Source organism: Rhea americana, unplaced genomic scaffold (genome assembly GCF_003343005.1).
Source record: "Rhea americana isolate MKP2758 unplaced genomic scaffold, rheAme1 scaffold_98, whole genome shotgun sequence".
Classification (NCBI taxonomy): Eukaryota; Metazoa; Chordata; class Aves; order Rheiformes; family Rheidae; genus Rhea; species Rhea americana.
This window is the reverse complement of record NW_028187177.1, coordinates 2,214,595-2,227,298: the sequence shown is the minus strand read 5'-3', so window position 1 is coordinate 2,227,298 and position 12,704 is coordinate 2,214,595. Positions and strand designations below refer to the sequence as shown.

Genomic DNA, 12,704 nt, shown 5'->3' with positions numbered 1-12,704 from the left:
AGTTAGCATCATTCTGCCATGCTCACAGCAAACTCTTTCTGGAGGGCTCATGCACTCCTCAGCAGGCAGTCTGCAAGAGCTGCAAAAGGTTTATCCACCTGCTGCATTAGTCTTGATTTAAACCTTTAAATTATAGCACGATTGCTTGTTTTCAGGATTTTTTCCATTTAACCAGGATTTTTGTTCAGACAGAAAATAAGATCTGTGAGATTGTAACTCGGTTACAGTTAAATTGAATCATAGATGACCCTGACCCAGCTTTCTGGCATTCCTTGCAACATGAGTAAGGGCCTAGGAGCAGGTCCAGGAAGGCTTCTGCAGGGAATAACTTTCTTGGCTGTTTACGATCCTTGTTTCCTTTCTGAACAGCATGTTTTCAAGTGTGCTGCTGTAGCAACAGCTCCACTTACAGTGGTGGGGATTTATCATCACAAAGTTACTGGGTGTGTTTCAGATAATATATAAATATTTTAAGCAATAAAAATAATGGCAGGTTTTTAAGCCAAACAGTTGTTGCCTTGTTGAGCACTTCATGAAGGAACTGGTTAGATCCCAGCCCTGCATAGCCACAGGGATCTCACTGCAGTCTTGCAAGGAGAGAGACATTTACAGGCTAACCACAAGTTAGGGTCTTCTACCACCAACACCTCAATTATTTAAATACTTTAKTATTTTAAATACCTTGATACAGATTTAAGAACCTTTCTTTAGATTTGCAGATTTGAAAATTTAAAATGATACACAGTGTCTTCCTAGACTTATACCTTGAGACGCAGGTGAAATAAGGTATCTATGAGATGAGTGAAGGGTGTATGCATCAGATCTTGACCTTCCCCAAATCAATTCTGTTTCCAATATCAAGACATGCTCTTTGAAAAAAGTCTTGCAGCAAGTAATTGGTTGTCAATTTTACTTGCTCCAAAGGCACTTATGAAAATGGGACTTGAACACTTCGGAAAACTGTCCCAAGTGACAAGAGATGGAAACAGAACTTCAGCCTTGAACTCTGGGTTACTGAGGTCAGATTGTAGCATGTGACCTCTAATTAAATCATAGCTGCCAGGGCACATCTGAGAGGAGGATTAATACCTGCCATGAGTGATTCGTGTTGCTCCCTGAAGGCTCAATGAGTAAGCAGTGGTGTAGGTCCAAGTCCTCCTGCCCTCTGACAGTCTGAAGCGCACACCCTGAAGCATTTGCTAATGCCTGTCCTATTGCCACAGAAATGTCTGTGGACTATAAATATTTCACAACATCTGTAAAATATTAAACTAAAAGTGTCTGTGTTTTGAACATTTGTTTTAGTGTTTGCACGCCATGGAGATCCAAGTAATGATTCAGTTTCTACCTGTAATTCTTATGCAACTATTTAGAGTCCTTACAAATGTGACCCAGGAAGATGAAGTAGCTGTCAACTGCACCATGTGAGTGTCTGGTAAACCATGCATCTTTCTTCAGTTACAAATGCAAAGCCACAAACTACAGTGCAAATCAGGTGTGGTTTCCCAGTACAAAGTGTTAAGTGCCAGCACTGGTTGGCCTGGATGTCCAGGCTGGCCTCCCACCAGATGCTGTGAAACACCAGAGGCTCTCTTCTCCTGGTCCGTGCAGATGGCATCGTGCAGCCTGGAGTCCTTGTCCTGAGAGCATGTACAAATGAAAAAAGGAGCCCTGCAGGGAAAATTGTGTTATTTTAAAGATAGCTGCTGGATAGGAGTAATGGAGACAGTGAGGAGGTGAGGGGATACTGAAGCAGGTGATGCCTGTGGAAATTAACCTTCGTAGTTAATTTTTCAAAGGAAACCTGATACTTTGTCACTTAGGACAAGAAATTCATTAGCAGTTTTCCAAATGGCATTTCTATTAAAGATCCTACAGAGTTTTGCAAATTCCTTACTGAAGGATGCCAGAATGGAACCTGAGACCAGGGACTTGGATATTTCTCTTATCTGTCACTTAATTTGGTTCAGAGGCTTCCTTCTGGAGGTTTAAGATCTTCCCCTGTTACACGGGGCAAGGTTTGCTGGTGGGATGCTTCTGGTTGTGAAGAGAGCTGAGTTACGTATTGAAAGGCTCCAGAGCGTATTGAGCATCCTGGGCTGCAAACAGCAGATGTGGTTTCACCAGAGACCCTGCAGGCCAGTCTCCTGAGTCAGAAATACTGATAAAAATCCCTTGGTGTTGGGGTAGGTGTTACACTGCAGGAGTACCTGCTGCGTACGTGTTGTCCCAGWCCATAGAGCACTATAGATGAAAGTACAGGATCTTTTGTTTAACAAGGCTCTGCAATGTCTGCAGCCCCAAGAGGGCAGTGCTGACTAGGGCTTGCTCGCGGAGGAGTGCCACTGCTAGATGTGCTGCTCACGCCGGGCCCAGAGGGAGCAAAAGGTACAAAAGCACCTTTCCTTCCTCGCTCTGGCCATAACACAAGTTAATCGCTAGATTAAGAACATCCAGACTGATTCCTCCTTTGCAAAGTGGTGTGATGCAAAGGGGAGTGCTGGAAGTCACTCTATGGAGATCTTAACGCTTACTCCAACTCCAAGAAGTGCCTTGCATCCTCATGCTGAAAGCATCTGGCTCCTCTGAAGCCAGAGGTCAGAGTCTGAGCCCTGCTTCTCCAGGGATGCAGGGCATGTTGAGGTCACAGTCCTAGCGCAGCTTGTTGATGTGCGGTGCAGGTGATGGGGACTCGCCCTGCTCAAAGCGCTGTGTGATCCTCCTCTGCTCAAATCTCCAGAGGACGAGTACGGGAWAGCAAGTGACTCCAGCCACATGCTGAATGGCCCCAAGTTCAGCCTCAGAGATTTTTCAAAGCTCTGCTTGTTCCTTTCCAGGCTTAGCTCTGTGTTTAATGACAGCTATTTTGTCATCCAGGCTTTCAGAGTGGAATTTAAAATCTGCGTTATCTGATAAATTATTTGTAAAATCTTCTCTCTGTGGTTTGGCCTGTGGCAAAGTGCGGTAGTTTGTTGTTCCCTCTGACTACGAGTGGAATGTAAATCCTTGATGTTGGCTAAGGGAACCAGGTGCTTGCTGCCCCCATAAATTCCCTGGAGTGCTTCCAGAAGGGTGGCGTGTTCTCCACTGTCAGCATGTCCCCAGTGAACTGCAAGACAAGCCAGAAAATAATATAGTGCAAATAACAAGGAGCTAGGGAGGATATATRTGACATAAATTGAGTAAAAATGAGCCTTCAGAATTAATCAATTTCAGAGATGCAGGAAGGTGTCAGAGCATAGCAACCTTGGAGCATTTTTTCCCCTTCTCAGCAAAGGTTTTGTGGGCTTTTTATATTGATTTTGTGGAGGATTTTTTTAGTGTATTGTAGTGTTTTTAATTAGCACTCTCATTAGTGTTAGGAAGAGGCTTATAGAGAAGACAAGCTCAATATGTGATAAACTGTGGCATGGAGGAATCTTTAGCATGTGTTTGCTCTCCGCTTAGCAGTTTTGTAGATACAGSCACTGTTGGGTGACACCAGCCAAAGAGAACTAGGTGCAGAGCATACAAACTTAATATGTTTTTGTTTTAAGCTTAGCTAACACCTGAATGTTGTTCAGGTGCCTAATGCTCAYTGCAATATGAGTTGAAGTTGCTGCAGGCCTTTAATCCCGGCATGCGCTGAGGCTATAGATGGTGTCCCGTGTAGAGGCTCGCTCCACCTCACCTCCTCCTCACTCAAGGAGGCTGGAGCCTTTAATGCAGCTGGCCAAGGTGACACCTCACCCAGGACCAAAGTGGGGAAAAGGCTTTGGCAGCCTCAGCTCTGTTGAGGGGCTGTGCTAYGGCAAGGATGGTGTGGCCACAGGAGCTGTGTAGGGGAATAGGCAGCGGATACCAATGGCTGGAGAAAATACCAGTTGTTGGCTGGAAAGCTGGGCTCTTTGTAAACCAGGCTGTGCCAAGAATGAGGCTTCCAGAGTTGAATAAGGCACAGGCAGCAGTTTTGTCCRTGAGCCAGAGGTACTTGCCCTTGCTGCATGCTGAACACAAACCATGTTTCTCCTCAGGGTTCTCCTGCACATCGTGTCCAAGTGCCATGAAGAAGGCCTGGACCACTACTTGCGCTCTTTCATAAAGGTCGGTCACAACACCACACTGCTCTGTGAGGCTCCTCGCTGTGAGCAGGCATGCTGCTGACACTGTTCCTCTTGCCTCTCAGTATGTCTTTCGAGCTGAGAAACCCAGTGCCACGCAGGCAAAGATGACCCATGAAATCCTGGTCCTTTCTATGGCCACTATCTTGAAGCAATCAGCAGATTTTCTAGCCATCAATAAGCTACTCAAGGTAAGTATTRGCAGTACTTGGCTACCAAAAATGTAAGGGAAGAAGAGAAGGGTGTAAAGCCCAGGACCCCCACCTGTCCAAACCCACGGCAGGAGCAAAGCCGGTGTGCGGGAGCCAAGCTACCAGAGCTTTACATCCACATCCTTGAGGTTCCCAGCTTCCAACAAAGAGGAATTCTTGCAGAGGGGCTGACTGTGCCAAGGCTTGTGGCAGGACGTAGCAAAGGCGGGTTCATTTTGCCAGTTTTGTCTGTTTATCTGTTTCCTTCAGGCCACCCTGAGACTAGTAGAACCCACACAATACTGGCTGCACAAGCACAGCCTTGCCTCTGCAGGGCTTTACCACAGCATGGAGCAGGGCTCTCTCCTAAGCTCCAAATCCTTTTTAAARGGCTTATTTGGGACAGGCAAGAAGTGAGGAGTTTAGTTTAAAAGGCTGTTTAAACTTGTGCCCTCCTTCATACACTGCTTCTTCCCCATGTAGTCAAACACRTTCAGCCCCGCTGAGAAGTATAATCGTATTCTTTGTTCGTTCTAGTACTCGTGGTTTTTCTTTGAAGCACTGGCAAAGTCTATGGCAATATACTTATTGGAAGAAAACAAAATTAAGGTAAAAATAAAATAGTTTGCTACATTACAGAGCCATCACAAACTAACTCTCCCTCAAAATTATTCTGAAAATGTAATTCTTTGTCTTTATACAGACTCTGACAAGCTGAAAAGCTAGTCAGATCTTTCCTTTTTTCCTTTTATTTTTTTTCCTTTTCCTTTTATTTGCTTATTCCCGTCCTTTATAAATTAAAAGTTCTAAATCTCCTTGTGGCCTGTGCCATCTCCTTTTCTGTTACTAGCTACTGGCATTTCAGCCAGTGCTTTCTTTGTGCCAATATTTTGTTAGAAAATAACCTAAACAAATGCTAAAGGAAACTTAAGCCTGGACTCGGTCCTCTTGCAGCAGTGACTATATGACATGCTTTTGGTTTCAGCTTCCCAGAGGCCAGCGGTTCCCTGACTCCTACCAGCATGCACTGCATTCGTTGCTGCTTGCCATAATTCCTCATGTGACCATTCGCTATAACGAAATTCCTGAGGAGTCCAGGAATGTCAATTTTAGCTTGGCTAACTTCCTGAAGGTCAGCAATTTCTTTCCTTCTCCCAGGCTTTAAGGAAAAGGCAATTAGAAGTAAGCAACAAGCAAACAGATGTTTGTACTCAAATCTCAGCAGTTTCCTCAGCAATGAAAACTCTGGGGAGTTTAGCTTTTGCAGGGACAGAAAGAAACTATGACCCCCTCCTCATATGTTATCTGGGGTTTTTAGTCATGCCTAGCAACTGTTCAAAACCTGAGATTAAATATATGTGCTTTCATTTTAAATATTTCTATTGTCCACTGGAGAGCTAAGTGAGGTCATCCAAGTAATTTCAGAGAAACCGTCAAGTAAATTTTGGGAAGTGAGCAGCAGCCTAGAGGATTAAATTTAACTGCTGGCAGGATGGTAGCACAGAGAAGATTTAAGATTATTGTTTTCTTTAATGATTGTTCACACATTGTTATGTTTTCTGTAGCGCTGTTTGACCTTTATGGACAGAGGATTTGTTTTTAACTTGATAAATGATTACATTTCTGGATTCAGCCCAAAAGACCCTAAGGTAAGCAGGGTATTTTTTGAAAGACAGTTTGTGGTTGCACATATCTACATCAGTCAAAGYTCTATAAGGATTATTTTATACCTTTTCTGGAGACCCTTTAAACACAATTCCTGCAGAGTCTTCTGGAGACAGAGACYGCTTTGTCTGGACCAAGAGCCTGTATGCATCTGGGCTTTAAAACAATGTGAAGAGTCAAAACAGTCGAACTGAAGGAGGGATTGGTTAATAGTCTGGGTGACAAAGGTAATAGATGCATGAGAGAGAAGAGGTGGGGGGACTGGGCTGTAAAAGGCAAGAATTCCTTGTCTCAAGTGACAGTTGTGTGCAGTGACACTTTGAAGGACCAGACAAAAATCTGCTGATTATTACTTAGAATCAGCGAGTATTAGTTGAATTCCCTGCACAAGCAACACACTAAACTGGGGGAAAATGAGTCAAACTGGAATCATATTTTGTTTGACTGGATTTTCTTTTTTTCCTCAGCTCCTCGTTGAATACAAGTTTGAATTCCTTCAAACCATTTGCAACCATGAGCACTACATTCCTCTGAACTTACCAATGACGTTTTCCAAACCCAAGCTGCAGAGGGTTCAAGGTATGTCCTTTCTCAAGAGACTGACTAGAGAGCTATAATTTATTGATCTTGATGGTCTCTGACCAGATGGAACTTGAATTAGTATCAAATAAAACTGTCCTGGTTAGCCTGATTTACATTAATCACAGGAAAAGATACTGTTCTGGCACTTTTACATTACTGAACACCAGACTGGTCTGCAATCAATCCTTTCAGTATTTCTTATCTTTAGGTTTGCATTGGATTAACAATATCCAGAAGAAATTACCTTTTTCAGTAAATAAATAGTGCAAGTGAAATCACAAGAGGGTGATTTAGATTCCTTCTACTTTCACTTTGAAACAAGAGTATGGCCATGTACTCGGTGTTTGAGCTTGTGCTCAAGCCTGGGCTGGAGGCAAACAGTGGAGAGCTTGGGCCCATGCCAATCTTTAGTGCATACCAAGYATGTATGCACACATGGCACCACCATGCATCCAAGCTTGTCTTGCAGTTTTACTGTGTTCCTTTTGGTCCTGTTGTTGCGCACTGCAGGGCAGAGGGGGGTTGTAAGGAGCTGAGCTCAGTGCTGTCCAACAGGACAGATGCCTGTGGCTGTGCTGCAGGTGACAGTATGGGAGACACAGCTCCGGACCCAGGAACCTGCCTGGCYGGCCTCCTAAGATTAGTGTAGCTTCAGCCTCATTCTCTCTGGGTCCTGATGCCTCATCTGTGCTAGATAAATACACCAAAGATTGCAAGATTTGGATCCTCACAGCCTGGCCAAATACCAAAGATGAGAGTGAGTTTGGGGATCTTCCCATGGGAAAGCTTAGTGGATTTATTTTAATGGAGGCAATGGATGCTTGGCTGAGCCTTAGAGTGCAGCCACATAAATCCCATAATAGTAGCCTTTACATCCAGGTGGCCAAAGCAACAGTAACTCACAGTTTTTCTTTGCTTTGGTGTGCTTTCTGAGCTTTCTGGGCCAGCTGCTAATCTGTTTGTAAACTCGCATCAGTTTGGCTACTTGCCTGGCATAGCTTAACAAAGTGCACTGCTAAAAATGGCTAAGAAAGGGACAAAACATCACACAACACTAGTGCTTTCCCATTGCTTACTGGCAGCGTGATAACATACAAATGCTTTTTGGTTCCTGTTCAGCTCTGCATTTGCAGTGGTTAAGCTGAAAAGCTATTAGAGYGGCTCATCTTTTCTTCTCTGTTTTACTCTGAGTAGGACTTGCCAGGTGAGGTTTTATTTTTAAAATATATATTTTAAAATAATGGTAACAATTGCCATTCAGATGCATCTCTGGCAGCAGAGTAGCCTATCCTCATTCAGCAGAAGCCCCTTTGGGTGGTGCTTGTGCTCTGCCTGCCACGGTCAAGATRTGTAATGAGGCATCTCCATTGCAAGCTCCTCTGTTTTTATGAACAGTCCTGGGATTACAGGGGACRGGGACCCCGGAGACCTGGAGGTACCATGTGAACCTCACCGAGGAGATGGGATGCCTCACCTCTTTATCTGCTTACTTGAACAAAGATGGGGGATGTGCCCACTGATCCTCTCTAATACTCTGTTACTGAGAAAAGAGGGAATAGCTTCCAGGGCTTCTGCAGCAGAATTAGATGCAGACAGGCAGGCAGGCACATCCTTGTGGCCTTGCGACCACATCCTGTTGAGTTTCAGAAGCATCTTGGAGCAGTTTCTCTGGAATGTCTCCACAATCAGGAGGCTGCCTGCTAGTCTGCRTCCCTGCTGCCTTGCCTGGGGACATGTGGGTTTCATCAGCCAGAGCAAACCCTGCAGCCTGTCCTCAGAGTCAGCAACTCAGAATTGTTTTTGCAATATGGTGATGGCAAAAAAACTCAAGAGATTGATAAAAGTTGGAAGTTAAGCAATAGTCTTACAAGTAGCGTTAAAACATGAAGTGCTGTCCAATTTTCCAAGGTCTAGAGCACTGCTTATTCCTGTTCCTTTTTGGTGTCTTTTTGTTTGTCCCATTTCTTTTTACACATAAATCAGATTTTTTTTTTTCATTTGCTGTGGAACGGTTCGCTTCGGAACACGTAGGTCCAACCAGAATCACTGAGTCCTATAATGCAAATTAAATATGCAGCCACCAATCAACTAGCTTGCATCCAGTTAATRAAATAACCACGGTATGTGACACTTAGGCATTTGCTAACAATGAAAGCTAGGTAATGTTCCAGATTGATTCATAAGTAACATTTACTGGTTTGTGAAAGTCTGATTCAGAGGAAAGAGAAAGCAACTTAATATCTTCTGTGGCAAGGGGACAGAACTGCTGGAACCCTTCGGCTGGGGTTTTCAGAGCTCTGTGTGTGCACTGTGCCTCACTTCAGAGAGACTTTCACACCTGTGGGGTTTTCAAGAAACCATCCAAGCTGAGCACACAGCATTTGTTCCCTTTGGGGAAAGAACGCACAGCTTTGGGGTTGTCCCTCTGGGAGGCTTACTGCCATACTGCAGCAGTCAAACTCTACCCATCGAGCTCTACCCAGGCAGATGGGCTGCCCAGAAGAGAGAGCGGTGTCAGGGCGAGGTCACTCTTAGCAGCCCGAGCACACGTGGGCTGCAGTCTGTCTCTGTTGCTTCTCTGCTACCTTATGCAGGCGAGTTAGTGACAGCGATGCCTTACCCGTGCAGCAGCCACTCCTTTGCTCACAGTATGGATATTGCCTCCATCTATAGGAGGCACAGAGAGTACAAGTTAAGCTAACTAAGGTGGTTAGGTGATGGGCTGCCTTTCTTCTCTAAGTCAGTGCAGCTTGTAACTTCTGCTTGTGGAGAGCTAACAAAATCTCACAGTGTGTGGCTAGCAGCTCCTGGCATCCTGCCCTGCCTCCCTGGCTCCTCACAGGGGGATTGGAAAGCCTGGATGTATAAACCGTTGGAGGATACAGTAGCAGTCACTTGGCACTGTGTCCTTGTTTGCATCCCTCAGGCTTTTCAGCAGCTGCAGTATTTGTCTCTGTTCTGCTCTCTGACTCTGGCTAAAAGGGATGCGCATCTCCTGAGGATGCAGATCAAATTGCAGAGATGGCATGCTAGGGCTAGATGACCATGATAAATGCACCCTCTCCACTGCCCGTTACCCTGTAGAGGTCAGTGCCTCTGCTGTTGGGAATTCCAGGCTTCATGAGTAGTTTGGGGATTCATGAGATCCCCCCCTGTCGGGAGCAAAGCTGTCCCTGCACAGTAAGTAGAGCTTCCTTCCCTGGGTCATCCATCTCTGGCTTTACTGTTAGTCTCTGGAGCACAGAGGTTTGAAAAGCATCACACCATAGAGATCCTTCATTTAGCTGCTGCTGAAACARTGAGGGCCAAAATTAATGATTAGCTTGAGCTGGAAGTTGACAAGTTCTTTGGTATGGCTTAATCTACTGGGAGGAAAGGCTGTAGTCAGTTCAGCCTTATTAAAAGATTCCTGTACCATAGGAGAGCGAGTGATAAATCATCCTTGTGGACTATTTTGTCTTACCTGACCATTCTGTCTTACTCCGAATAGATTCTATGAACAGGTTCCCTTAACCACTGCCTTGCTGTTTCTTTCAGATGTAAATCTTGAATACAGTTTAACTGATGAGTATTGCAAGCATCACTTCCTGGTGGGGATGCTTCTCAGAGAAGCCTCTGTTGCCTTGCAGGACAACTATGATATCAGATATACAGCCATCGCAGTCTTAAAAAATCTCTTGATAAAGCATGCCTTCGACAACAGATACCAGCACAAGGTCAGGCATATTTTGTTGRTTTTTGAACATAATATCCTTGAATTTCCTACGAAGACACACATCAGAGTTTTAGATTTTTGCATGGTGCATTTTGGGGTACTCAGTTCTCTAAAAAGTAATTAGAGTCACTGATAGTTACAGCATTACAGTAATGTTCTAAGGAATGATCTAGGAATACAGATAATGAAGTCTGCTAATTGCAGCACTCTTATCCATGCTGAGTATTTAGGTAATAAAGCCCTGAGCCAGTACGGAACTTGTGCTATTAGCCAGGAGGCTATTCAAAATTAAGCAACATCACTATTCTTCTGGACTTGGAGCTAAATTAATATCCTGCATTAATATACTCTAATTAGGAAACAGGACTCATCTCTATTACAAGTTAACTGCATGTTTTACTAATTGGYGAATGAGAGCATTCTCAGAGGATGCTGGGTTTCTGCTGGGTAGCTCTTCAGCTTTCTTCAGGCAGAGGATTAGCGTGTAGTGTCACTGCAAGAGCTCGGACTGGCTTGTTTCCTTTCTTGATGCTGATCTATGCTGAACCACCTATTCTTGAAAGCATGGAGCTACCTGAGCAGATACTGCCTGTTCTTGCTCTAGGCTGAAAGCTAGTCTCTGTTGAAAGATTAGCTTTTCCAAATGCTGCTAATCCACTGCATTCCTGGTTTTGATCTGGGAACATGAATCGTTTCCTGGACCCGAAGGCTGGGAGAAGTGAGCCCCATGTGCCAGGGACTCCTGCCCTTTTGCATGGACTGGAACCAGCTCCCCTCCTCTCCCTTCTTGGCATGTTTGGCAGCACAGCTGCAAGGGCTGCGTGGGAGATGGGCTTGCTTCTCTCTGCAGTGAAATCCGTGGTGATTGCACTGCCTGGATGCAGCACCACAGCACGTGTTGGGCAGCGAGGCGTGGTACGGCAGGAGTGACTTGCCAGCTCTCTGCTGAGGCTGGATCAGAGATGGCCTGCTCTTCTGGGTGCCTATCTTAAAATTAGCCCCACTGAATTTTTGTACATGCATTGTGCTCAGAGCTGTGTGGCCGGGAGTCTGGCTGGTGCTGGGGCAGGATGTTCAGCTGCCTGCCTGGAGYTGGGAGTGAGACGTCACCTCTCTGGCGGGATGGTCTGGATGTGCCCAAAGCTGCTGGCACAGGCTCTCTCCAGCTGCAGAAATCCTGTGTTCGTTGCCATAGAACAGCTCAGAGAAGGTTTTCTCAACCCTTGGACGTTTTCAAGATTTCTTTTATTTTTGTCATCCCGAACCAGAAGAAAAGGTTAAATCAGTCGAAACATGCAATACAATTTGCAAGCCTTATGTATTTTTTAACTTTTCTAGTCCAGAGTAATCAATTTTTACCAAAAAAGAGTTTGGGGTGTGGAAGCCTTGCATTTAGAAAAGGTCAGGTGGACCATTCTCAATCATTTCAAAACCTGAAAAACAGATGCGTATCAGTCAGTCCAAGYAACCCATTCCTACAAACTGCTTCATCCAGGAGCATTTTTATGGATAATTCCTGCCTGGAAGCAATAGTCATCATGYGGCAAGGAAWGAATTTTTTTTTTTTCATTGCTCGTGGGTGTTGCGCTTGAAAATCAACCTGTGCAAGTGAAGTGCCAGCCAGGAAATCTGAGATTTAGTTTGTCATGCTTCCTCTATGGCTGGGAATGTCGCTCAGCCTTCAAGATCTCTGTCTGCCCTAAGCTAGCTGCTGGAAAGTAACACCTAAGTGCAGCTCTGCAAGGGGAAATGAGAAGCCAAAAGATCCCACATCCTCACAGACATCATGTGTAGCCTCTTAAAAAAAAAAAAAAAAAAAAAAATGGCTGAAGAGTTTTCCTTTTTTACCCTCAGGCTGTTGAAACCCTGGACTCTTACCTACGTTTTCCTCCCTGACTGTGTTTCAGAACCAGCAGGCAAAGATCGCTCAGCTCTACCTGCCGCTGTTTGGGCTGCTCTTGGAGAACATCCAGCGCGTGGCTGGCCGCGACACGCTCTGCCCCGGCACGGCCGCCGGCAGCCCGGTGAGCAAAGCCCGGCGACCGCTCTTCGCTCTCCCCTCCTCGACCCTGCTCGCCCCGTGCCCCCCACCACCACCGTGCAGCTTGAACTGTCCGCAGCTGGCCTTAGCTTTGGAAACAACTGGTTTTTTTTTTCTCCCCGCAGCCCAGTAATGTGCTTGCTTGTTTTCATTTTGCTTTTCCTGAGCGGTTGTTCTGTTTGCAGCACTGGGTACGATAGCAAGCCTTTTGCTTGCCTCTACTGTATCCCTTTGCTATGTGTCCGATATTGTGAGGTGAGATGAGGCAAGTCCCTCTGTGTGCAATGAGTTATAACTCAGCCTTATACTCCAGCAACTTAGCTTGGCAGTTGCCTGTCTGCCTGAGGGCAGTGTGGTTTCCAGGCTGGCTCAGTCTTGCAGGCCAGGCATTCCTCCTTGTTCAGAGCAAA

The 12,704-nt window shown here is 45.3% G+C and overlaps 1 protein-coding gene across 1 annotated transcript in view; it reads left to right on the top strand.

Moving 5' to 3' along the window:
* DOCK11 (dedicator of cytokinesis 11) overlaps nt 1-12,704 on the top strand; it is a 66,867-nt gene that overhangs the window by 25,644 nt on the left and 28,519 nt on the right. The window contains exons 24-32 of the mRNA XM_085325526.1: nt 1,306-1,424; nt 4,014-4,083; nt 4,166-4,291; nt 4,829-4,900; nt 5,277-5,423; nt 5,857-5,940; nt 6,424-6,535; nt 10,076-10,254; nt 12,161-12,277. Coding sequence (XP_085181652.1) covers nt 1,306-1,424; nt 4,014-4,083; nt 4,166-4,291; nt 4,829-4,900; nt 5,277-5,423; nt 5,857-5,940; nt 6,424-6,535; nt 10,076-10,254; nt 12,161-12,277 — 1,026 coding nt within the window. The remainder of the gene's footprint in view (nt 1-1,305; nt 1,425-4,013; nt 4,084-4,165; nt 4,292-4,828; nt 4,901-5,276; nt 5,424-5,856; nt 5,941-6,423; nt 6,536-10,075; nt 10,255-12,160; nt 12,278-12,704) is intronic.